Source organism: Candidozyma duobushaemuli (assembly GCF_002926085.2).
Source record: "Candidozyma duobushaemuli strain B09383 chromosome Unknown C_B09383, whole genome shotgun sequence".
Lineage (NCBI taxonomy): Eukaryota > Fungi > Ascomycota > Pichiomycetes > Serinales > Metschnikowiaceae > Candidozyma > Candidozyma duobushaemuli.
In genome coordinates, this window is record NW_020289897.1 from 1,316,045 (window position 1) to 1,340,130 (window position 24,086).

At 48.5% G+C, this 24,086-nt stretch overlaps 10 protein-coding genes across 10 annotated transcripts; 6 read left to right on the plus strand and 4 right to left on the minus strand. All coding sequences in view use genetic code 12, as the record gives it.

Annotated features, from left to right (window-relative positions):
* Window positions 1-883: 883 nt before the first annotated feature.
* On the minus strand, window positions 884-2,733 carry SOD1 (superoxide dismutase; the record flags this gene model as incomplete). The annotated part of the gene is made up of 2 exons (XM_025481945.1): window positions 884-1,322; window positions 2,513-2,733. 2 exons carry the CDS (start codon window positions 2,731-2,733, stop codon window positions 884-886), a joined length of 660 nt encoding a protein of 219 aa, XP_025336563.1.
* A 711-nt stretch (window positions 2,734-3,444) lies between these two features.
* Window positions 3,445-5,433, minus strand: CXQ87_003470 (uncharacterized protein; the record flags this gene model as incomplete). The annotated part of the gene is made up of 2 exons (XM_025481946.1): window positions 3,445-4,225; window positions 4,655-5,433. The coding sequence occupies 2 exons, from the start codon at window positions 5,431-5,433 to the stop codon at window positions 3,445-3,447; spliced, it is 1,560 nt and encodes a 519-aa protein (XP_025336564.1).
* A 3,914-nt stretch (window positions 5,434-9,347) lies between these two features.
* Window positions 9,348-12,647, plus strand: AMS1 (alpha-mannosidase; the record flags this gene model as incomplete). The annotated part of the gene is made up of 1 exon (XM_025481947.1): window positions 9,348-12,647. One exon carries the CDS (start codon window positions 9,348-9,350, stop codon window positions 12,645-12,647), a length of 3,300 nt encoding a protein of 1,099 aa, XP_025336565.1.
* A 273-nt stretch (window positions 12,648-12,920) lies between these two features.
* CXQ87_003472 (guanine nucleotide exchange factor) lies at window positions 12,921-13,679 on the plus strand (the record flags this gene model as incomplete). Its single annotated transcript, XM_025481948.1, has 1 exon — window positions 12,921-13,679. One exon carries the CDS (start codon window positions 12,921-12,923, stop codon window positions 13,677-13,679), a length of 759 nt encoding a protein of 252 aa, XP_025336566.1.
* Window positions 13,680-14,231: 552 nt separating this feature from the next.
* On the plus strand, window positions 14,232-15,521 carry ZUO1 (zuotin; the record flags this gene model as incomplete). The annotated part of the gene is made up of 1 exon (XM_025481949.1): window positions 14,232-15,521. One exon carries the CDS (start codon window positions 14,232-14,234, stop codon window positions 15,519-15,521), a length of 1,290 nt encoding a protein of 429 aa, XP_025336567.1.
* A 213-nt stretch (window positions 15,522-15,734) lies between these two features.
* CXQ87_003474 (uncharacterized protein) lies at window positions 15,735-16,322 on the minus strand (the record flags this gene model as incomplete). Its single annotated transcript, XM_025481950.1, has 1 exon — window positions 15,735-16,322. One exon carries the CDS (start codon window positions 16,320-16,322, stop codon window positions 15,735-15,737), a length of 588 nt encoding a protein of 195 aa, XP_025336568.1.
* Window positions 16,323-16,976: 654 nt separating this feature from the next.
* CXQ87_003475 (uncharacterized protein) lies at window positions 16,977-18,743 on the plus strand (the record flags this gene model as incomplete). The annotated part of the gene is made up of 1 exon (XM_025481951.1): window positions 16,977-18,743. One exon carries the CDS (start codon window positions 16,977-16,979, stop codon window positions 18,741-18,743), a length of 1,767 nt encoding a protein of 588 aa, XP_025336569.1.
* A 953-nt stretch (window positions 18,744-19,696) lies between these two features.
* ARL1 (Arf family GTPase) lies at window positions 19,697-20,254 on the plus strand (the record flags this gene model as incomplete). Its single annotated transcript, XM_025481952.1, has 1 exon — window positions 19,697-20,254. The coding sequence occupies one exon, from the start codon at window positions 19,697-19,699 to the stop codon at window positions 20,252-20,254; it is 558 nt and encodes a 185-aa protein (XP_025336570.1).
* A 107-nt stretch (window positions 20,255-20,361) lies between these two features.
* On the minus strand, window positions 20,362-21,675 carry TYR1 (prephenate dehydrogenase (NADP(+)); the record flags this gene model as incomplete). Its single annotated transcript, XM_025481953.1, has 1 exon — window positions 20,362-21,675. One exon carries the CDS (start codon window positions 21,673-21,675, stop codon window positions 20,362-20,364), a length of 1,314 nt encoding a protein of 437 aa, XP_025336571.1.
* Window positions 21,676-22,579: 904 nt separating this feature from the next.
* Window positions 22,580-23,868, plus strand: ERG8 (phosphomevalonate kinase; the record flags this gene model as incomplete). Its single annotated transcript, XM_025481954.1, has 2 exons — window positions 22,580-23,596; window positions 23,620-23,868. The coding sequence occupies 2 exons, from the start codon at window positions 22,580-22,582 to the stop codon at window positions 23,866-23,868; spliced, it is 1,266 nt and encodes a 421-aa protein (XP_025336572.1).
* Window positions 23,869-24,086: the final 218 nt, after the last annotated feature.

Sequence of the window (24,086 nt, forward strand, 5' to 3'; positions counted from 1 at the left end):
CCCGACACAGACTCTACTAGATAAGCTTTTTTGGGACCATCATTGGACTTCTTTATGTATGTCGACAATGTAGGAGTAGGTCTGAGACTCGAGTGGGGGTGGTGTCTGAGAGAGGAAAAGCACTTATATTTATAGTTAACGGTCTCTTGGAAGTGGGCTGTGCTTGAAAGTGTCAATTTGTTGGAATTGTCTGATTCAGAGCCAGAATTCGATATTATTTGGCGTTAACTACGGACGCGGTGTCCTAGGATCATGTTTTCCGGTTGAAACACCCACCGTAGGGTCAGAATGGTCATCGAAAATAGAAAATGGACCCAAAAAGACTGTTACTCTTTCCTATTTCTGGAGAAGAAGATGGAAAAGATGACATTGGGTCATTCAGGTGCTTCCCAGTGTCGAAACTGGTGCACTTCATTGAGCTATTGGCACGTTTTGATCAGCTACAACAGCTACAAGTACCCCGTTTGGATCATTCAGTATTTATGGGGTCATCTATAGACCATCTGAAAAGGAAACTGCAATCCAAATAGTATGGGGAAACGTTCTAGGTTGTACATCAGGGATGACACTGAAAGTGCCAGTCATACTGACGAGTCACTCAGGTATTTTACAGAATGTGACCACAAATCATAGACCTCTTGATTCTCTTTTAGGCAATGCCAACGTCGTAGACCGTCAATGACGGTTGTGATGTTGATCATAGTGCAAATCGATCCATGCGTTTCCAATCTATGGTACCCAGATTCTCTCAATTCTTACAATCTAGAGTCAATTGCATTACTAAACCCCTTCAGGTGGTTCCATCTTCCTCTTAGCCCATCTTCTCTACAACACTTTGAAAAGCAACTTCATTGACTAACTACTGCGCTATGGACTAGCTGGCTTAGTTGGTGAGGCCAATGACACCGCAAGCAGGTCTGGCACCAGCGTTACCGGTCTTCAAGGACTCCTCGTTACCGCCCTTACCCAAGTCGTCAGTGCCGCTGTGAACAACAACAGATCTGCCGACAACAGTGTTAGCACCGAGCAACTTCACCAAAAGGTCCTTCTTGGTACCCTTGGCAACACCAGAAGCATCGGTGGTGATGTTACCCAAGTCACCAACGTGTCTGTTGTCGTCCTCTGGAGCACCGTGGGTCTTGGAGAATGGGTTGAAGTGAGGACCAGCCGAGGTACAACCGTTGGTGTTGTCACCGAACTGGTGAATGTGCATACCTCTGAGGGAATTGGGGTCGTTGCCCGAGATGTCCCAAGAAATAGAGGTTGGGTCGGATTCGTTCTCTTGCTCGAAGTTGACAACTCCGCAAACCTTAGAGTCTCCTCTGATAACAGCAACTGGGTATTAGTATATTATGCAAAGGGTGTCAATTGAACAGCCATTCAAGGCTTATCATCGGCCTGTCAATGCCTCGCTAATGTTCCCTGCAATGTCTAAATGCTTGGTTGTCGGTTTCGTCGAAATAAATGCTCAATGTGAGCATATTATGAGCAAATTAGGCAAGGCTCGGACGAGACGCAAGGGCAATTGATAAGGCTGCTTGATGGCTGCAAAACACTTGGAACATACCTGCTTTAACCATTTTTTTTGTGTTTTATGAAAGTGATAGCAAAAGAACAGGGGCAGGGAGTTTATAAGTCGCTGGGAGGGGTGTGCCCGGCCCGGCTCCGTGCAGTAGTGTACGCACAGCAAGTGGTAGCGGGATCGGTTATTGCAGGACTGGCGATTCAACCGAGGAGATGGGTTCAGAAGTTCTCGGAAATAACTGGTCACGCTAGATTTCAGCCATCTAGTAGTTCGATCTTGATCAATTGGTTCTGGTTTTTGTGTTGCCTTCGAAGGAGCTATCGGAGGTAGTACGGCACTTGGCCAGACCGCGAGAATGCCATATGATGCGGATTAGTAGGCCTCGAGACCGAGTGTGAAGGAACGGTCACATTTGCCATTTCGGTTTAGGAGACGGGTAGCAATTTATGGAGCCAGCGCCACAAGCCAAAACACGAGTTAGTTTGATTGGTTTTGGACTTCACGCAAGCGAAAACTTTGTTAACCGCACCCGAGCAATTAGTAAGCAGTCAAGTAGTCAAGCAATCAGTTGCTTCAATCGCAATCAGTAGTAAATCTTCGAGATGCTTCGTCTCGTCTATCTCATAAAATCATCAATGCAAGGCGACCGTGGAGGTCGAAATGTCTATCGGGGGCTCATGGTAGCAACGTAGCCCTGGAACCGTGCCTCGTGATTCACGCCATTGTTCGATGACGGCGTGTACCAGCGACTATGGGAACCACCATCGAAGGCGTCCCCAAACGGCAAGAAATGTAGTGGAAAAAGGAAGGCCGAAGACAGACATCGTGCCATTGGAGAAATCCACATTTTTGGTCTGTCACGCGAGAAGTCAACCCACTCACCAAAACCGCATCAGGACTTCGGAACCAATGGATATGCCTATATGTGGCTCTCCTGTGGCTTTTTCTCTCACTTCCTTGTTCACACTAACACTGCTTTCTGCTCACGCCTCAGCTCTTCTCCTAGACTCAGGAACCAACGTGGTCTCGCTATCCAAACTCTTCTTCTTCCTCACCACACCTGCTCTGCTAGGGGAATCTCTAAAGGGACCCCTGCGGTTAACGTTGGATTCGTTGATCTCTCGTTCCTGGTTTCCACAGAAACGATGCTTTACAGCAGCACCGGCTCTCCACACAAAATAGCCAGTGGCGACCAAAAGGGCTAACATGGAAGAAAAAAGGTATTAGGTAGCAACATGAGTAAAAAAGCGGTGGTGATATAGCCGGTCGCGCACCAGGGTATATATGTGTGAGGAAAAGCACCACCCTGGTTATGGGCGATTTGGTGTAGAGAGGCGTACAATGGGCACTATGGAGGCTGAAGGGGTGGAGGATCAGAGGAGTTTGGGAATTGTTTTGTTTTTCTTTTTGAGGTAGACTTATACGGACGGTTTGGTTGGGTTTACTATGGAAGAGTATGGAGATGTGTGCTACATGGGCTGATCCGTGGTAGTAGTGGTGTTGACAAGCCAAAAGGCAGTGTTCATAATTGGCCTATGCTTCCATAGAGTTTGAGGAATGTTAAAGAAGAAGTTGGACCATATAGCTGGCTGTGATTTTTGGACCATGCTTATTATGGTAAGAATAGGCTATCTGCGGACGGACCATATTCCATATAGGCAAGTCGGATTCAACAGCAAAGGGTTTTCGCTGTTTGGCTAGGCTTGGTTTTCATTATGCTGATTTGGGTTGGTTTGGACCTGCAACTGATGTACCCACATGTCAAATCAGTCACTATTGAGCAGACTCAAGGGCCTTAGCGATGTACTTAAGACTGACAGTTGCGTTACGACGTGGATACAATTTATTATGAAGCGGTCCATTCTAGGACTCTGATGTTTTAACGCTTCAATTAGCTATCTGTCCATGACCTCTAGCATCTATTCAATGCGGAACCAGGAGTTCATCTCCTCTAGTCTCAGTAACCTGGCCCTTCTCTCTTCTTTCCAGTTTTGTGGGAATCCTAGCCCAAGAACGGCGAAACTGAAAAGCCCCGCTGCAACGCAGGCAACCAGAAACAAAACATAAGATAACCTATTCTGAAAACTGCCCTTGTATTGAAGCCAAACAAATGCAGTCAGCATGTATCCCATGAAGCCTGTGATGTGAGGTAACAATCCTAACAAGCTCACATTTTCGAGCCAGCGAGGGGTGTCTGGAACGGTATAGTACAGAATAACCAACATGGCCCAGCAATAAGCACTAAATAGCCATGGAAGCCAGTTAGAGGGAACTAACATAAGGATTGCCAAGTTTGCAATGACACCCACCGCCGCTTCTATCACACAGAATTTAAGGAGTTTCCGCTTACCAAGATGTTTGAAGTGATAAAGCGCCACGTAGGTCATTCCTGCTAAAACGCAATCAAGCAGCCATTGAGTGAGTATGCCAATGTTTCTCAACGCATCGGAGTCATACAATATTGAAAGCTGCACCACTGTGGGCCACAATGCCATGATCAAGAAACCGACAAGGGTAACCACTCTGAATCCCGCAAGAAATCCAATAGAAATACTGAAAACAGAAAATCCAACGTTGCCGAGCATTTGGTAGAGCGTGATGGCAATGGGCTCCGTATCCTTCAGATATAAAGGACCACTTCCGAAAAACACTTGAAACACGAGCATTGACAAAGTATAGGTAGTCAAGAATGCTGATGTGCTAAAGGGTTGCTTCCCAGGCAATTTATCTGGGAAATTGCTCTCGATGTCACTCATATTTATGAAAGAAACAGTTTATGATGGTGAAGGAAATAGGCGAATTTTAGCGAGTTTTTAGCTAAGGAAGCCGCACCATGACGGGTATTATGCACACCTTGACAGCTTGACATGTTGCTAGATCTTAGCAATAGATATCGATAGGCAAAGAGAAAGTAAACAAAAAGAAAAAAAAAAAAAAAAAAAAGGAAAATAAAGCGTATCTCTTGTATTATCCTATCAAAGTAGAGGCCGCCATGAGGCCGAATGCAATGTCGCACTATAGTCAGGGAAGACGATTTGTCGTTGACGTATATATACATTTAGACGACTATACTATTCAATGGAATACCATGATATGGTTTCCGCAGATGTTTGTCGTCTTGCCTGAAACTCTTCTTTCCAGCTGTCTGGGAATCCGTAATTGAGCATAATCAAGCTGTAGATGCCGGCCGCAAAACAAACAACCAGAAACAAAGTGCCAAAGAGCCAGCTTTTGAACAAATATTGATACTGTAGCCAAACGAATGTTGCTAATGCACTTCCAAAATATCCAATGATATGAGGCAATAATTTCGTGAAGCTTACTTCCTCGAGCCAGCGAGGAGTATCAGGAACGGTAAAGTACAGGAGAATAAGCATTGCCAAAGAGTAAGCACCAAACACAATTGCAAGCCAATTGACAGGAACAGCAATAACGACTGCCATGTTAGCACCGAAAGTAAGTGCTATGCCTAGTAGGCCAATAACCGAGAACTTCTGTTTGCCGAGATCTTTGAAGTGGTGTATGGTTGTCAAAACCATCCCTTGAATAACGCTTACACAGAGCCATTTGGTGATGAAGACAATGTTTTTGAGCGCATTAGACTCGTAAGGTTTCGACATCTGCGCCACAACGGGCCATAAGGTACTGATCGAGAAACCGACAAGCACAACTGGTCTGTAGCCGACAAGAAAGCCAAAGACTGTTGCAAATTGTGAAGCTTCAATGAGGGTGATCAATTCAATGAGGCCAATTTGAAAAGCTGGAGTATTCTTCGAGTATAATGGACCCGCTAGAAGGCACACTTGAAACACCAACACTGACAATCCTGCAGTTGTTAAGAATGTGATCTTGTTGAAGGCATCCTTCTCTATCCTTGGATGCGGAGAGTTATTTTCAAGGTCTCCCATCTTTGGATAAATGAACTGGGTCAAGAGGAAATAGTAGGATTATCAATGAGGTTGTATCGAAAGCGAGCCGCATCTCTATCAGAGATATGCACACCTTGACAGGTTGACACAATTATCATTGGCTCCCATTACCAGGCAATAGTACTTTTCTATGTTACTTTAAGATCAAGTAGAGCTATTTTACATCGAATCCTCAGAATCAAAAACTCATGGCAATTGAGTCAATGTCAGAGTAGTGATGATCAACGGTTCTTAGAGGCTTTGGAGGGCTTTGGAGGGCTTTGGAGGGCTTGGGAAGGCTTTGCTACAAGCAAAAGAAGGATGCTTATAGAATGGGATAGTCTTTTTCAGTTGGTACCAAGGAAATTCTGGTATCGCAATCATCAACAGATAAATTTTCATGTCTCAGTGGTAGCACCTCGTCGATTAGTGCTTGTTCTTCCCCTTTGAAACGTACAAAAAGAAGCATCATCCTCTTTCAGACGAGAAAACCTCGTCTTGTTCATAGATTCCATGGATTGCCCCGCTTGAAAACCATTCTTGAACCTCCCGAGCGACATGAACAGAGAATGAGGCACACTGAGTCGAAGAGGATCCACATTGCCAACGAGAGACTGCTTTACATTAGCGAATTCTTTTACCTCAAGCACGTCTCCCAACGACTAATCTCTTCGTCCTGTACCCATCTATTTCTCGCCTCGAGATGAACCATACAAGGAGATAGAAGGTTGAAGTGTGTTTCGGTCAATATGTACTTTTGGTACTTTTTAAGTTGAAGTTGCAGACCAAGCTCTCAATACAAGCTCCCAGTGGTTCAGCTTCAGCCAAGTAATCGAATTGACTCGCTCCATCCTGAAGTCTTAATCTGTCTAAGCATCCTGGTTCAATCAAGCAATCACTGTCTCATTTTCGCCCACTGTGCCAGCACCGGGGCAACAGATCCATCAATTACTCAAGAGGCCTCTGTATCCTTAAACAGGCCATATCACCGGTGCAATCGCTTCCGTTGTTCATTCTCTCTGTCTCGATCCTCCCGCTCCCGCTTCTTCTCTAGCTGCTTGTTCAAGCGGTGCATCTCCCAGAACGTCCATCCAAGCAGACCAAAGACAATTCCAATGTAAAGATAGAATCCTGCCCGGCGGACTTTGCCGGCAATTGCGTGGGCGGTTTCAAATATACCCATTATGTGAGGAAAGCCAGTGTCGGAAAATGTGGAGTTCGCGAGCATGGCGCGAAAGAATCAGCTAGGGTGGAAAGGGGTTCAGACCAACTCGCTACGATGTGGTTAAAAATTCACCAAATTGAAAACTGCTTCCAAAAGCACCCCTTTATAACCCATTGGCCGGTTTATTCTTTTCCATTTTTGGCCCAGTGGCGAAGATCCCCTGGTGGCGAAAAGCAGAGGACTGCGGCGCGCAGCAAGTACTTCCTGGAGCCTCACATTTTTGAGATTCCACCCACAACTACTACTACTTTTTTACTGAAAATGGCCGACGAGAAATACATTGTCACCTTGAAGGAGGATGCCTCCGACGACCTTACCTCCAAGGTCAAGAGCCAGGTCTCCCTGTTTGGCGGCGAGGTGCTCAGCGAGTTTTCCTTGATCAAGGGCTTCGTGGCGAAGTTGCCAGACGTCCACATCAGCTCCTTGAAGTCCCACGAGGGCGTTGCCAACGTCGAGAAGGACCAGGAGGTCAAGATTCAGGACAAATAAGTCATGGATTCTAGCGCAGGCCGATAGACCTTTTGAATATACTATAAGACTGTTGCTGTTGTAGAGTTAGGCCTGTAGTGGCTAGTGGATGGAGAGAATGAGGCAATTAATGGCAATTGGCCAGTTTGCGATGTTGTAGATGATGCAATTGAGCCTGAGATTAATGGTACCCAGGTATTCGGAGCGTTGGATCCATCTATTGGAGTATCCTTGGACGAAGACCGAGACGGAATTAAGCCTCAATGGCGACGAATCAGGTTTGATTTGTTTACTGTGGCGGTCTTGAGGGTCCACAAACCCAAGTAACGTTAGACTTTGACTTAAAATCAACAAAAGCTAATTGAGCGTCGGATCACTTATCACGACTAATACAATCTTGTGATATTCCACAATTGCCGCGCTGAAGACCGGAGCCGCACTAACTGATAAGCCCATTGAGTCTGAAGATGGGCAGAGGTTCTTATGATTTAAACGGCTTTGTGGATTCTGGAAAAGAACGTGTTTCTTTGGAGGTAATTTGGTTGAGCCAATGACTGGTGGGAGCTTATTGCTCACGAGGAATAGACGGATGAATCAGTGTAGGTGAGACGTAAACAGCTCATAGACTTAGGAATAGGCTATCGCAGCATAAATTGTATTTTGGAGCATATATGAAGCATCATTTGAGTCAATGCTGAATTGCTCTTGTCTGGATTAGCTTCTTTAACTTGACCTATGAGGCTCCGTGGTCTATGGTTCTCCACGACTTTCTGCCTGACCCATGGGACAAAGCCAGTGAAGCTTGGAAACCACAGGACAATATCCTGAACTTATAAGGGCTCCCTACAAGCTAACATCAAATGACAACAGTGAGGCTTGCAACCAAATTCGTGATCACGGCTCAAAGTCTGTTTCGCAGCCGATAAGCTGAAAAGCCACCAGATCACGGACCGACCGAATTGGTCAAGCCAAACACGAATCTCTAATTTGGAAAGAAACAATCCAAGCCACCAAACAATTCTCCGTTCAAAAGTACTACTACCGCTTGCACTCTACCAAAATGACTCTTCCAAAATGCCCTCTACCAACTTACTGGGAATCCCGGTCTCGGCTTCAGTACCAACCCATCCCAATTGGCCAATTGCCCAAAGTCACCAAAACCAAAAAAGCCACAAATCAAATCATGCCCGTATCCAACTGCTCCAAACATTCCATCAAAACCTTATCGCCACCGTGACCCTACAGCCTCAAGCCCCTCCAGAAGCTTATCGGTGCCTGGCTGCGAAACACCAATCGGATCACAGCCAGCCCATAGCCACAATGGCACACCGAGATAATTCCATCTTTTCAAGTCAATCAAATCACTTAATCAACATTGCCTTCTGCAATACTCTCCTACTTATTCACTTTTCTTATCGCCTGCCCAATCTCGTCATAACCTTTCCTAATCCGGCCACCCGCTGCACCCGGACTCCTCGTGTGGCACGCCGAAACCCGAACGGGATGGATCAGGCAAAGCCGGAAAATATTGGAATAAAACGAAGCCCAAGTTAAGCCTCCTCCTTAGAAGATCACGAAATTAGAAAAAAATCAAAAATTTGAAAAACCCCTATTGACCTCGTGGCACCAGGGGTGAGGCTCGTGCGGCCCACAGGGTACTTTGCAACCGTCTCAGGCTGTGGACCAGCAACCGACCAAGGGATGGAGCTAGTGGGATATCATGATCTGGGAATTGACAACAAAACGACAAAAGCGGCTTTCGATGGAATTATTTTTGCAATTATCCTATGTGGTCCCATCAGTCCACTGCCGAGCTGGTCCACCGATTCTCGGCACCACAGCCATCCAGCCAATCCACCAATTGACCCATTTACCAATGGACAAATATGAAAATTTCTTGAAGCTTCATTTTCTCTACTTCATTCTCTCTAATCTCTACAATATCCATGGAGGACCACCTCTACCTCTCCTGCTCCACAGCCTCAGGCTTCCACTACCTTATCTCGCAGACAACCAGACCACTTCCCCAATGCCCAATTCTCAATCCCTTCAAATCATATAGATCAAAAAGATGATCACAAAAGCCTCAATTCCTCCTCCCAATTAACCTTTCTTTGCTACCGTGTCTGACGGCACTTAGCTGGTCCCTGCACCACGCTTATCCAGCAACCTCCTGGCGCACATAAATACCCCAGAATCCCACTTCTCAATCCGCACCACCATGGGCTACGATCGCTATAACCACCAGCCCACACTCAAACCAATCGACCTGATCTATGAGAACAGGTTGAGGCAGTTCATTGACCAGGGCGGCCAGTATCCGCAGCTCAATCTCCCAAAATTCTATGACCACGAAAGAGTCGACTCCAACTCGGATGCTATCTCGTTGAAGGTGTGGAGGACTCCTGGCGACAGCGGTCCGGGAAACACCGAAAGACCGCTTTTCCGTGACATTGACTGGAAGAAGGTCGAGTGGGAGGACGCCAAGAAGGGCGACTCCTTTGGACCCTCGTGGAGAACCTTCTGGTTCAAGATCGAGTGGGAGATTCCCGACCACTGGCTCAAGAACAAGGACGTCGAGGAAATTGACTTCCACTGGGATTGTGGCAACGAGGGCCTCATCTACGACAGTCACGGCACGCCTTTGCAGGCGTTCACCGGCGGCGACAGAACCCTCTACAAGCTTCCCAAGACATACAAGAAGTCTGGCAAGCAATTGTTCTACTTGGAGATTGCCTGTAACGGTATGTTTGGTACGGGCGATCAGGGCCACCCAGACCCCAACAAGTACTACACCTTGTCCCACTGTGACTTGGTCTGGCCCGACTTGAACGCACGCAAGTTGTACTGGGACTTTTGGATCTTGAGCGACGCCGCCAGGGAATTGCCAGGCGGCAGAGACAAGTACCAGGCTGCCCAGATTGCCAACAACATCATGGACGCGTTTGACCCGGAGGACAGGTCCTCTGTGTTGAAGTGTAGAGAGCTCGCCGAGGAGTTCTTGGGCTCTGACGTTGACTCGCATGCCGTGTTTAAGAAGAACCCATTGAAGAAGACCGATGTATTTGGCGTGGGCAATTGTCACATCGACACTGCCTGGTTGTGGCCTTTTGCTGAAACAAGAAGAAAAATCGTGCGTTCTTGGACCACTCAATTGAAGATTGCTGACGACTACCCTGAGTACGTCTTTGTGGCCTCCCAGATGCAGCAGTTCAAGTGGTTGAAGCAGGACCATCCTGAGATTTTGGATAAGATCAAGAAGAAGTTCGCCAAGAAGCAGTTCTTGCCAATTGGCGGCTCCTGGGTCGAAAACGATACCAACTTGCCAAGTGGTGAATCCTTGATCAGACAGTTCTTGCTTGGCCAGAGAGCTATGTTGGAGGAGTTCGGCCACAAGTCAGAGGTCTTCTGGTTGCCTGACACCTTTGGCTACTCTTCGCAGATTCCTCAGATTTGTCAGGTTGTCGGCATTGAGAAGTTCTTGACCCAGAAGCTTTCTTGGAACAACATCAACCAGTTCCCATTAAGTACTTTCAATTGGAAAGCCATTGATGGTTCGCAGGTTCTCGTCCACATGCCTCCAGCCAACACTTACACTGCTGCTGCTCACTTTGGTGATGTCGTTAGGTCTCAGACCCAACACCACAACTTGAGAGATGTTCCAACCGGTCTCTTGCTTTACGGCTACGGTGACGGTGGAGGAGGTCCAACTGAGGAGATGTTGGAGAAGTTGAGAAGATGCAGAGGTATCTCCAACACAACCGCCGCAATTCCATCAGTGCAGCTCGGCAACACGGTTGAAGACTTCTATGCTGACGTCTTGGAGAAGTCTGACGAGGGAAGAAACCTCCCAACTTGGTCCGGTGAGCTCTACTTGGAGTTCCATAGAGGCACCTACACAACCCAGGCTGACATCAAGAAATGGATTAGACAATCCGAGATCAAGCTCCATGACTTGGAGTATCTTGCTTCCTACTTGTCGGTCACCACCAAAGACTACAAGTACCCTCAAAAAGAGATTCAAGAAATCTGGGAGGACGTTGCTTTATGTCAGTTCCACGATGTGATCCCAGGTTCATGTATCGGAATGGTGTACTACGAGGAGGTCAAGCCTATGCTCAAGAAGCGTTTGAAGCAATTGGACAAATTGATCAAGGACGCTTTGAAGCATGCTGGACACGAGGACTCTGAGAAGGTTGTGGCAATCAACACTTTACCATGGCACAGAATCGAGTTGGTGGAGGTTTCCAATGAGGATATTTCCAGTCTTGCGGTTGATGTTGTGAGCTGTAAGTCTGGTAGCTCCACTATTCTCGGTCTTAATACTGTGGACAACTCCTTCATTCGTGAGTCTGACCTTAAGTACCCTGCGTCGATCAACAAAGTTAAGGACCATTTCGTGTTGAGTAATGGTTTGCTTGAGGCCAAGATCACTCCTAATGGTACAATCTTCTCGTTGAAGGATTTGATCACTGGACGCCAGTCTATTGACACTGCAAAGACTAAGGCATCTTCCGGTTTTGGTAACCAGTTGGTTCTCTTTGATGATGAGCCATTGAGTTTCCCTGCTTGGGACACTGAAGTCTACTCGCTTAACAAGTTCAAGTTCCTTGAGAATGGTGAGGTGGTTTCTTCGTCTAGTCACCCATTGGAGTCTAAGTTGGTCATCAAGCACAAGATTTCTTCGAAGTCTTACATCGAGACCACCATCTCGCTCGTCGGAATCACCAACAACGAGAAGATCTCCCAGAACAACTACCTCAGGTTCAACTCTCACGTCGAGTGGCATGAGACTTACAAGTTCTTGAAGGTGCAATTCCCAACCACTTTGCAGACTGCTCAGTATGCGCTGTACGAGACTCAATTTGGTGTTACCCAAAGAGCCACCCACTACAACACATCTTGGGACACTGCCAAGTTTGAGGTTTGCCACCATAAGTTCATGGACTTGTCTGAGCACAACTACGGTGTCTCGATCTTCAATGACTCCAAGTATGGTGCTGCCATTCATGGTAACTTGATGAGATTGTCGCTCCTTCGTTCTGCCAAGGCTCCTGATGACAAGGCTGACATGGGCTCTCATGACTTTTCCTATGCTGTGTACCCTCACAAAGGTGGTTTGGGTCCTGAGATCGTGAGATTGGCCCAGAACTTCAACTACAAGCTCTTGTACACTCATGGTGACCCAGAAGAGGTGGAGTTGATTACCAAGGCCATCAGCTTGTCTGGAGACTCATCTTTGGTCTTGTCGAATGTGAAGAGAAGTGAGGATGATGAAGATATCAGCACTGCTGAGAACATCGAAAAACAAAACAAGGGCCAGCAGTCAATCGTGGTTCGTGTTTACGAGTCGTTGGGTGGATCCTCTAGCGGTAAGCTTGAATTCGGCTTATCTGTGGATAAGGTTTACAAGGCTAATGCTTTGGAGGAGATTGAACACGAGCTTGAGTTGCAGGACAACTCGGTGGAAATTTCCTTGAGAGGTTTCGAGATCGCCACCTACAAGGTTGTGCTCAAGTGATCGAGCGGGTTTGTTGCCCCAACAATAAAGTTGAATTGATTTTCCGTTAAACGAATAGTAGATACTGTAGGCTTCATAGCTCACTATACTGCGCTCATTCCGAAGCAAAGGAAAGACGTATGGTAGGCTTCGAGCTTCAGGCTAAACTACCCAAAATTCAATATTTGAAATAACTCAGAAAAATTGTCTGGTCGAAATGAACCCACCGGTTGTGGGTATATATATACTTGCGCGCTTTAGTATGAGGCATCGCTTATCAATACTACTCTCATTATGGCAGTCATAAACCAGCCGTCCAACCAAATCAAGCTCACCAATGTTTCCCTTGTTCGAATTAGAAAAGGCAAAAAGCGGTTTGAAATAGCCTGCTACCAAAATAAAGTCCAGGACTGGAGACTGAGAGTTGAGAAGGACATAGATGAGGTGCTCCAGATTCCGCAAGTGTTCATGAACGTTTCCAAAGGTCAGGTGGCCAATAACGAGGACCTCCTTAACGCCTTTGGCTCTACAAATCACGACGAGATCATCCTAGAAATCTTGGACAAGGGCGAGATTCAATTGAACGAGAAGGAGAGAAGTGCCAACTTGAGGCAAAAGCAGAATGAGTTCTTGAACCTCATCTCCACGAAATGCATTAACCCCAGGTCAAAGAAAAGATACCCTCCCAGCATGATTCAAAAGGCGCTCAACCAGCTCAAGTTCCATTTGAACCCCAACAAACCAGCTAAGACGCAAGCTCTAGAAGCAATCAAGCTCTTGATTGCAGAGCAGGTCATGCCAATTGCCAGAGCTCAGATGAAGGTGAAAATCACGCTTCTCGCTCGTGTCCAGCCGGCTTTCGATGAACACTTTAGAGCGTTGCTTGATACGGTAGAGGATGAGAAGGCAGGTGAGAAGTTGTTCGAGGCCATTGCGATCATTGATCCTTCCAATTACAAGTCCATTGTGGACTTGCTCCAGGGCGAGAATGCACAGCTTAAAAAGGGAGAAGGTGCTGTGGAGGTTCTCGACATGGCAGCTATCAAGGAGTAGAGGATGTGATTTTGAGGGTGAGACGATGATTTCGATGAGCCCCTCGGAGTATGATCTTCAAAAATAAAAGCGAGTTATGCTGAAACCAGAGAAGCTTCCTAATTTTTTCACGACATCATTATGCGAGGTCGAACCAAGTCTAGCGGGAAAGTTAATGAGTGCGAGATGTAAGGGCAAGTGGAAAGCCTTTGTAATAAGTCATGCCACAAACAGATGGTGAACGAGGATGAGAAGCAGAATTTACTTCAGACTATTTCATAGACTAATAGGATCCAAGCTATCATTCCATAAATGGCACCACAGCTTCTGGCGATGTGGCTGCGAAACACATGGGTTGACTTCTCAATGACATCAACCACCACCCGCCATTGAATTATGTCACATCGAATCATCTCAGTAAAACAATTAAACTGTCGAAGAAAAAAGAACAATCTCTCGTAGAAGCGTTGTCTATAAGCCCCCCACGGTTGATGCCCTCTGTTGATGGCGCCTGCACACACCACTGCTAGTACCACAAATTTTCCAGCTCCATCTCACTACCACACCATCAAAATGTCCATTGTTTTGCCATCCCTCCAGGGTCCTAAGACCCCCGCTTTCGAGTCTGTCAAGAACTTCTCTGCCCCAACTCGTCGTCCTATCGAGCCAGTTGGCAGATACTTCTTGGCCCACGCTACCAGAACCTTGAGAGGCCACACCTGGTCTGAATATGAAAAGTTGGAGGCCGAGAAGAACGTCAAGCAGATCGAGGAGAACGCTGACGACGACTTGGGCGATGAGGAGCAGTCTGCTGAATTGTTGGCCCACGACCCAAGAGAGTGGAAGACCGCTGACTTGTACGCTGTTTTGGGTATCTCTCACTTGAGATACAAGGCCACTGAGGACCAGATCAGAAGAGCCCACAGAAAGCAGGTGTTGAAGCACCACCCTGATAAGAAGTCTGCTGCCGGTGGCTTGGACCAGGACGGTTTCTTCAAGATTATCCAGAAAGCCTTCGAGATCATGTTGGACTCCACCAAGAGATTGCAATACGACTCTGTGGATGAGGCAGCTGTTGTTGCTCCTCCAGCTCCAAAGACCCAGTACGACTTCTTCGAGGCCTGGGGACCAGTTTTCGAGTCCGAGGCCCACTTCTCCAAGAAGCAGCCTGTCCCACTTTTGGGTACTGCTGATGCCACCAAGGAGGAGGTTGACGCTTTCTACAAGTTCTGGGGCTCTTTCGACTCGTGGAAGACCTTTGAGTTCAAGGACGAGGACGTTCCAGATGACACCGCCAACAGAGACCACAAGCGTTACATTGAGCGTAAGAACATCTCCAACAGAAAGAAGTTGAAGCAGGAGGACAACAAGAGAATCATCGACTTTGTCCAGCGTGCCCAGGCTGAGGACCCAAGAATCAAGCAGTTCAAGGAAGACGCTAAGAAGGAGAAGGAGAGGAAGAAGTGGGAGAAGGAGGCTGGTTCCAGACAGGCTGCCGAGGAAGCCGCTAAGAAGAAGGCTGAAGAAGAGGCTGCTAAGAAGAAGGCCGACGAGGAGGCTGCTGCTCTTAAGGCCAACTCCAAGAAGGCCAAGGAGGCTGCTAAGGCTGCCAAGAAGAAGAACAAGAGAGCTGTCAGATCTGCTGGTAAGGACAAGGCCTACTTTGGTGACGAGGGTTCTTCTGCCGACATTGACGCTGATCTTGAGTTGTTGGTTGAGAAGTTGGACGACACTCAGTTGGCTACTCTTGCCGGTAAGCTTGCTGGCGATGCTGCTGAGGCCAAGGCTGCTATCAAGGAGACTGCTGCTGAATTGACCTCTGCTGGTTCCGTCAGCGCTGGTCACTTGAAGTACTTTGCCTAAGCGATATATAGAGGGCATAGAATATTTATCGTGACAAGTCACCACTAGTCACCACCAATGGAATTGTAGACTTGAGGATGTATCAATGCTTGTGTTCGTTAGCAGAACATCAACTCTCCAATCCACGGGACCCGCTACACTTCTACGCATCCGGATATCGTTGCTTGCTCTGTCGGTTATGAAACATTATTTATCGTGAATCGTGAGGTGAGGCTACAGCAGCTCGTCTTCGTCGTCAGAGACCTCAATTCTGTGTTTGAGCGGGTTGGCAGCCTGGTGGTAGTGGGCCTTCCGCATCTCCTCAAACTTCTTGTGTCTCTCTTCTGCCGATAGAGGCTGGTCTTCGTCTTCATCTTCCTCGTCCTCCGCAGCCTCATTTCTGATGATTCTATCGTCTTCCGCCGGAGCAACTTCACTGTCAAATTGGCCCTCACCGAGAGAAAAGTCCGGAATCTCTTCTTCATCGTCATCGTTCTGATAGTATTCGCCATCTGGGTTGAAACCGCCTTCGTACGGTGTCTTGGGCTCGTCGATCTTCATGGTGGCGGCCTTCTCCTGCTCTGTCTTGTACAAATTAATCTCATCCCACTTCAAGTGTTCTGGTGTTTTAGAGTCGCCGTTTGCCTCCTTGGCCTCGGCGATTTTAGCTCTGATTCTCTCGCCTTTACTGGACTCGGACTGCAACTGGGCATTGAGCCGAGTATTCCGAATAACCTCGGATCTATCGAGTTCCGCCTCGCCGCTCAGTGGCAGACGGCTGGATTCAGCTTTGTTTCTTAGAATGCCCCGTGGTTCAGACATGATGAGTATATGGAAGGTTGAGCAGGTGAGCTTAATTCTGGGGAAGTGGTCCGAGAACCCGTACACCTCGCCGAAGCAGGTCAGTCAATGGAGGCCAACGTGGTGGGATCTGGCCATGGGGTAGTGGTTTTTCTGGGATGGGGAGATGGATGTGTTTAGCTTGATGAGCCTTGATACTTTGTATTGTGTTTCCGGGAATTCATGGAAGTGCTGCTGGGAGGCGAGTACTCATTGTCTAGCAATCGGTCAGAACTTACGTAATCAGGAACCAGGCAAAGAGGTGGGTTCACGATAATAGAGATTGAGGAGGATCTTAGGCACTTTCTGAACATTAGGTCGCTGAGGTTAAAGCGACGAAGGGTTGAAAACCGAAGACTTGACCCTCCCTGCTGACGATACTCGTTCATAGTGCCGCCTTAACTATAGAGAAATGGCTGCGAAAAGAGGCCTTAGGATCACCATCCAGAAACCCTTCAAGGAAACTCCAACAAAAACAGCGTCACTCTCTGTAAAACGCCGTTGGTAACGGCATGACCGCTGATTGAACCTTCCAGCTTCTACCGTCGCCCAAATCCCTGGGGTATATCGCGATCCCATTTGTGTTGCAGCTCTGTCTTCCCTACCCACCACTCCACAATGCAAAGATTTCACGTCATGAAGTCCATTTTCCGATTTTCAAGCGACAAAACCGTTTTCGCTTCCGCCAGCTCTCTGGAAACCTGCTTCTCCCGTCCGCTGCCATTATCAACGCCAATCAGCGTTACTCTGGTGAGCCTTGACGGTGAGACCCTTGCAGCCAAACTGGCCTCCAGCCAGAAGCCTTCCAAGAGAGCTCGCTTCAAGGAGATCCTCAGACGTCTTTTCAGACGCGACAGGAGAACCTATGCCAACTGCCCTTCCGTCGATTCCTTCAGCTCTGTGGTTTCGACTGAACCCATTTGCGCAGTTCCAGCCAGACAAGTTCTGTGCTACAGAGCCGTCCCACGGACCAGGCTCCCAAGGCTCTACGCCTACCGTCTTCCAACTCTCAGAATTGCATTCAACCCATTGAGGCCTGTCAAGTTCCCAGGCGTTTCGGAGTACACACTCAACGCCTGCTTCACAAGCCCAATCTGGACCACCTCCCCAGACTCCAAGGTCCCTCTTTCTCCTTTCAAGAGAAACCCACTCAGAATCACTATTTCCCAACCCCCCTCCGGCGATGTGACCACCCCCAAGCCAAACGGCCTTGTCTACTCGCCCTACCACGACTTCTTCGTGCGTTTGAACTGGCTCTTTGAAACCTGGCGCCGCCAATGCCAGACCAGCCCATTGCTGCTTCCCCAAACCGTCTGCCTGCCACTAGTGACGGTGGTCGTTTTCCCCAAATCGGCCTTCTCCCCCAATGGGGCCTTTTGCCCCGACGCTGTTTGTGCAACTGAGTCTCCACGCATTGAGACTTTGGAGCACGATTCCAACGCAAAGCTCGAGGAATGCCACCCCCGGCTTAGTGCCTTGGAGGCCCATCTCGCTCAAGCACTCCCTGACGACGCCAGTTTCCGCAGACTCGAGAAAATGGGCTTGGACGTGGTCCACCTTCATGAGACCCGCAAGCCAGTGGCTGCGAAATCCAAGAAGGTGAGCTTTTCTGGAACCAACGCCGTGGTTGAGTTTTCCGCTGACGATGCGCCTTCCGTCATCAGCGATTCTTCAATCGGTTTGCCCGGTTTCCTTCCCAAAAGCGCCCTTCGTGTCCCGGCAGCCTTCCCTCTTTTGAAGGCCGCCCTGGTGCCCCAGCCTGAGGTCGCACCCTACGATTTCGCAGCCGAGTTCAACGAATTGGCACACCAGGTCGAGCAACTTGACCTCCACGAGCCCGGCTACAAGCAGCAAAGAAGAGCAATCTGCCGCCGCTTTAAGGCCTTCTTCCATTCTGTCGCCTCGGGCCCCCACACCTCCGTACACCGGCTTTTGGCCTCGCAGGCCAATTCGCTCGTTCACGCCAGAAAGTGTTTCGCAGCCACCGCCGCCGTATCCAGAGGCCTCGCAGTCCAGGGCACCCATGACATAACCACCGTGCGGACACTCTGCCAGAACCACAATTTCACGGCAGAGTTTTTGGTGGATTTGGAGTCTGGCATCGACGACCACCTTGCCGAGTTGGGCCCGCAATTGGCGTCTTTGCAGGCCTTGAGACCCTCGTTGGAAGGGTGGTACATGCTGTTTTTCGAGACCCACTGCCGCGCCCGTTTTGCACCCACCGACGCAGACGAGGCCCATTTCCATGAACGCATTGGGTTTGCTCAGTACCGCCAGAGATGTTTCATGGTGGACACGGAATTGGGAACCTGGGAGCAGTATTTGAGGCACCATCTTGGTGTTTTGTCGGAAGCGGCGGGGTACAATGCCGAGCTGCTTCGGATGATGCTCTGTGTTGAGTAGCCAGGTTGAAGCTTGGTTTGAGAGGATGCGAGTTAGCAGGACTTTCGGGTGAAGTTGTTTCCACTTTACATAGACTTTGATTATGATTATTTATTAAGGAAGTGTAGGGTAGATGATGTAGGAGGCTGAGAAAATGGATATCGTCTGGCTAGGTGAATTGGTGTTTGTGAGGTGGGTCGGTGTGCTCAGCTTTCACGCAACCCTGCCCAATTGGACGCTTTTCTGCGTAAAGTGTTTCTGATCAAGCTAGACAAACAGATTCTCAAAGGAGATAAGTATCAATTAGGGAGACTTAGGTAAGTTATAGAACAACGACCCTCTACAAGTGTAGGTGCTGCAAATGTAGTGCTCGGATGCTCCGGCACCAGCTTTTCCGGGCACACAACTCAAATTCGGATAAAAGAATTTGTTGTTATTGATTAAGCAGCTCAGTGGAAGTCGGTAGGATTTCGGTTGATCCAATTTTGCTCGAATTTGCTAAAATTGATGGTGGATCAGACTCGGCTACATGCTGAGACACACTGCCGCGCCATTTTGCAACCATTCACCACATCAAAGAAGCAGAGTTGCAATGCCCAGTCGATTCAGAAGAAAGACCAATAACGTTACAGTTTTAAAAGCAAAGGTCGAATGAGACCACCCTCGTCGCCACCGCCCTTTCTGTTCCCTCCTTCCTGCCTTTTACATGTGAGTCTGGCCTCACAGATCTACCCTCTAAATCCACAGCACACTTTCCTTCAAAACCCAAATTTTTGCCAACCCCAAAAATCCACAAACTCTTAATCGTAAAACCCACTATCCCCTTTAACCACCTTCGCTTTCTCCTTAGTTAATCCACGCCATGGACCCTGGAGTCGTGCGCGGTAACAATGCGGTAGGATCACAAATGTGTCCATATCTGAATAATCAACTCGCTGAGGCCTATCTACCCAGACGCCACAACACAACACATCATGGGCCAAACATTCAGCTTTATGAACATCTTCAGCAAGCTCTGGGGCGTGCAGAAGGAAATCCGAATTCTTATCTTGGGCTTGGACGGTGCCGGTAAAACCACCATCCTATACCGCTTGCAGATGGGTGAGGTTGTCACCACAAAGCCCACCATCGGATTCAACGTGGAAACCTTGAAATACAAAAACTTGACCTTGAACATATGGGATCTTGGTGGCCAGACCTCCATCCGTCCGTACTGGAGATGCTACTACAGCAACACCGCTGCTGTTATATTCGTGGTGGACTCCACCGATAAAGACCGTATCGACATTGCCTGCAAGGAGCTCCACACTATGCTAAAGGAGGAGGAATTGCTAGATAGCGCCCTTTTGGTGTTCGCCAACAAGCAGGACCAGCCAGGCGCCTTGACTGCCGCCGAGGTGTCCCAGGCTCTCAGTCTAACAGATTTAAAGGACAGAAGCTGGAGTATAGTGGCCTCCAGCGCCATCCGTGGCGAGGGCCTCAACGAAGGCTTGGACTGGCTCATGGACGTCATCAAGGACGAGCAGTTGTAAGCCTCCACTCTGCCACACTGCACTTCTACATGGCATGTAACATAGCTGGTTTATAAATTTCTCCTTCGCTTCCGAAGAGCCCCTCCCTCATATACTGCATTATAATTTTACTGCTCCCGCTCCTTCACCCGCTGTAAGATAGTCTTGATCATCTCGTTGCCGATGGCGTTGGCGTGAGCGATCTTGGGCTCAAAGAAGCGTTGTGTTTCCTCGAACGTCTTCTTGTACAATTCGTAGTCGCCTCTAGCAATGATGTTGGCCCAGTTACGTGCAGCAAACGTGAATTCGAGATCGTCGTGACGGAAAGATGGGTCGCTGACGGCCACATCAATACAGTCTTCTAGAAGGCCAGGCGTGCAGAACAAGTATTCCGTGACACCCAAAAATATACGGAACAATGGCGTGGAGCAGATGATGTGGTCGTAAGGTACGATACCCAAGTGGTGCCAACTGTCCACAATGGCAATTAACGACAAATGCGAGTTGGGTTGCAGTCTACCTTCTGGAGGTGTTTTCGACAAGGAGAACTCGCTCAAAATGGCGTCGTCTAGCAAAAGGCTCTTGTGGTCGGGGTTGTGTCTGAACACAAAGTTCTTTGCTTCGTACAAACGCTCCTGGAGCTCCTTTTTCTTGCCCTGGATCATCAACGTAAATAGGTCAGTAGCAGATTGTGCGTACTGTTGGACTTGGCCATGCGCCGATGGGTTGGTAATCGCCAAACCGGCGTAGACGTGCCATTTGTTGGCGTAAATACGAAGCGAGATGTTCATTTTAGCGTTCTCCATACCTCCAACCCATCTGGGTGTTTCCCAAGGATACTGGTTGATCTCCTTCCACGCACAGCCCATGGACAAGAAGGCAGCGTGGGTTACAGCCTGGGTATCGGCGGTAATTTTGTCGTGCTCGGCTGCTGAAAGATGCACCACTTTGGAATTAAGGCACGATACGAGGCTCTCCACGAACTTGACATTCTCATCAGAAGCTCTCTGTTTGATAATCACCAAGGGCTGGCCCGTGGGGTCAACCTTAGGTCCGTGAAGCGAATGCACGGAAATGATATCAACATCCTCTGGAACTGCCTCCTCGAATGCCTGGATTTCGGGAGCTTTGCACGAAGTTTGACCTCCAACCACTGCACCTACCTTAGTAGATGGAGCGTAGGTTTGAACAATAGCACCAATGTTTTTCGCTTCCACGCTGTAGATGATGTAGTCGGAAACACGGGAAACATGGTGTCCTGAACGAAGAACTTCAAAAGCCTGGCCTGCAAACTTGGCCTTGGTTTCCACGAACTTGTCTTCTCTATCTGCTCCGACGACTTTCCAGCCGGCCTTGGAGAACCGCTCAGCGTACATGGCACCCATGTCGCCTAGACCGATAATTCCGACGATTTTTTCATTTTTGAGCTGCTCGTCTGTCATTTTGGTGGATTACGATGCAGCGGATCAGTGAGTCTCTAGATGTATTCGCTACTGACATTGTACCGGACATTTCAAAAGGTGGCTTCGAGATAAGCCTACCACAAAAACAAGGGCTGCTGGCGAATGGGATGGATAAGTAAGTACGAAATTTGAGGGGATGGGAAGGCTAAAAATTCCGTTGTTTTGACCTGTTCGCCGCTTCCTCACTTAAGGCGATATCTGATGATGCTCCCACTAGTACTCAATGCTACTGCTTCACATTACACAACGCTTTCTTTGATTTTCTCCATTCTAGCTTTTGGAGGTAAATGTTTATGATATTCCCGTTGCTGACCGAATCTGCAAATTGCCCGCTTCCTCTTGACGAGTTCGCTCTCCAGGTAATGGCTGCAAACAATACCATCACGGTCAAATCGCCAAATCAGCTTGTCTCAAATTTTGTCATTTTTCCCCAAATTATGTCAAATCGTTAAGCCCCAACCGGAATGTTGTTCGAGCCAGCCATGTAGCAGAAAACACAGACCTTTAGTGCACCCTTGCATGTACCACAGCCACCGCTGCTGCCCAGACAGGGGAGATAGAGCCCCAGGGGCTTTGAAGACGAAAGTATAAAAACGACAGATAAGAAGGTTCCTCTTTCTCGGTAACTTCAAATCTTCAATTGCTCCAGCAGCTCAGTCACTATTCTGCAGCCAGATCACCCCACCAAGACCAGCTCATTTCGAAACAACCAAAACATAAATAGATCATTTCTCGAAAATTCCCGAATCTCGAAATCCCCCGAAAATCTTCGCCTAGTTTATAGCAAATGCACCATGCCCGCAAAAAGAGCCACAAATCGACCTCATCTGATCCAACCGTCACTACCATCGCGAAAACTCACCACTTCACTTACCACTTCTTAATGGCCCACGTCTTCAGTGCTCCAGGAAAAGCCCTACTTGCAGGCGGCTACTTGGTCATTGACCCTCAATATGAAGCATATGTTACGGCACTTTCGTCCAGAATGCACGCCCATGTGCAGCTGGTCGAGTCTTCGGATTGTCGTATTTACATTTCGTCACCACAGTTTGGTGGAGAATGGGAGTACACCGTGAAGCTCAGCGACGACGCTCCTGCTTTTGCTGAAACCCAGGGAAGGAAGAACCCTTTTCTCGAGGCCACCGTGAAGACTGTGCTCAACTATCTACTACCCTCAGACCGTTTCGACGTGAAGATCACGCTCTTCTCTGATCCAGGCTACCATACCACCGAGGGCACGTCCGCTAAAAGCTCGCTGAACGGCAGAAAGTCGTTTTTGTTCCACCAGAAGCCTATTGACCAGGTGCCCAAGACCGGTATGGGCTCCTCTGCTGGTTTGGTGTCGGTAGTTACTGCTGCACTTTTTAGTCATTTCTTGAAGCAGCCGCTCAACTACACGAGAAACACGGTCCACAACTTGGCTCAAATCGCCCATTGTGAAGCGCAGAAGAAGATCGGCTCTGGTTTTGACGTTGCGGCTGCTGTTTACGGCTCTATCATCTACAGACGGTTCAAGCCTGAGGTTTTCAACCACCTTCTCGGCAGAGACCTGGACAGACAACTCTGCTCTGAGCTTCGTGAAGCCGTCGACTCCAACTGGAGCTTTACACACACGCATTGTTCGCTTCCCAAGGGAATCAAGCTAGTCATGGGTGACGTGAGTGCTGGTTCTGAGACACCAAAGCTCGTTTCCAAGGTGCTCGCATGGAAGCAGCTGGACCCCGAAAGCGCTATCTGGTACGAGCATCTCAACCAGGGCAACAAGGCTTTCGTCAGGTCATTGGAGCAGCTCCACAACCTCAGTGAGACGAATAGAGACTACGATACGTTATTGGCCGATCCGGCGACGCTCGAGCTGCTTAGAAGAGCTATTGCACAGATCAGAAGAGGCTTCCAAGAGGTCACTAAGCATTCGGGGCCGAGATCGAGCCTCCTGAGCAGACAGAGTTGCTTGACAAGTGCAACAGTTTGCCTGGATGCGTAGGCGGGTTGGTTCCTGGGGCAGGAGGCTACGATGCCATCAGTGTCCTTGTGCTTGAGAAGGAAATGGAGGCTTTCCAGAAGGCCAGTGAGGAGGACGAGTACTTCAGCCGGGTATCGTGGCTCGACCTCTCGGAGGAGTCTGCGGGCCTTTTGGAGGAAGACCCCCGGAACTATTCTGGATTGGTCTGAGCGGCGCTTCTATGACGTCGTGGGCGTGAGTTTTTGCCTACTTGAGCGTGGGGCTCGCTTCAGGTGAGAACGGAGATGTTTTTTTCAGAAAGGTCTGGATCTCACCGAGTCCGTGCGAGTGGGACGTTTTTCGTTTCCAGCAGACTGACCATGGCCACCTAGCTGGTCCAAATTGACATAGACAGAAAATTCGTCAACGGAATTTCGGACTCGGCACG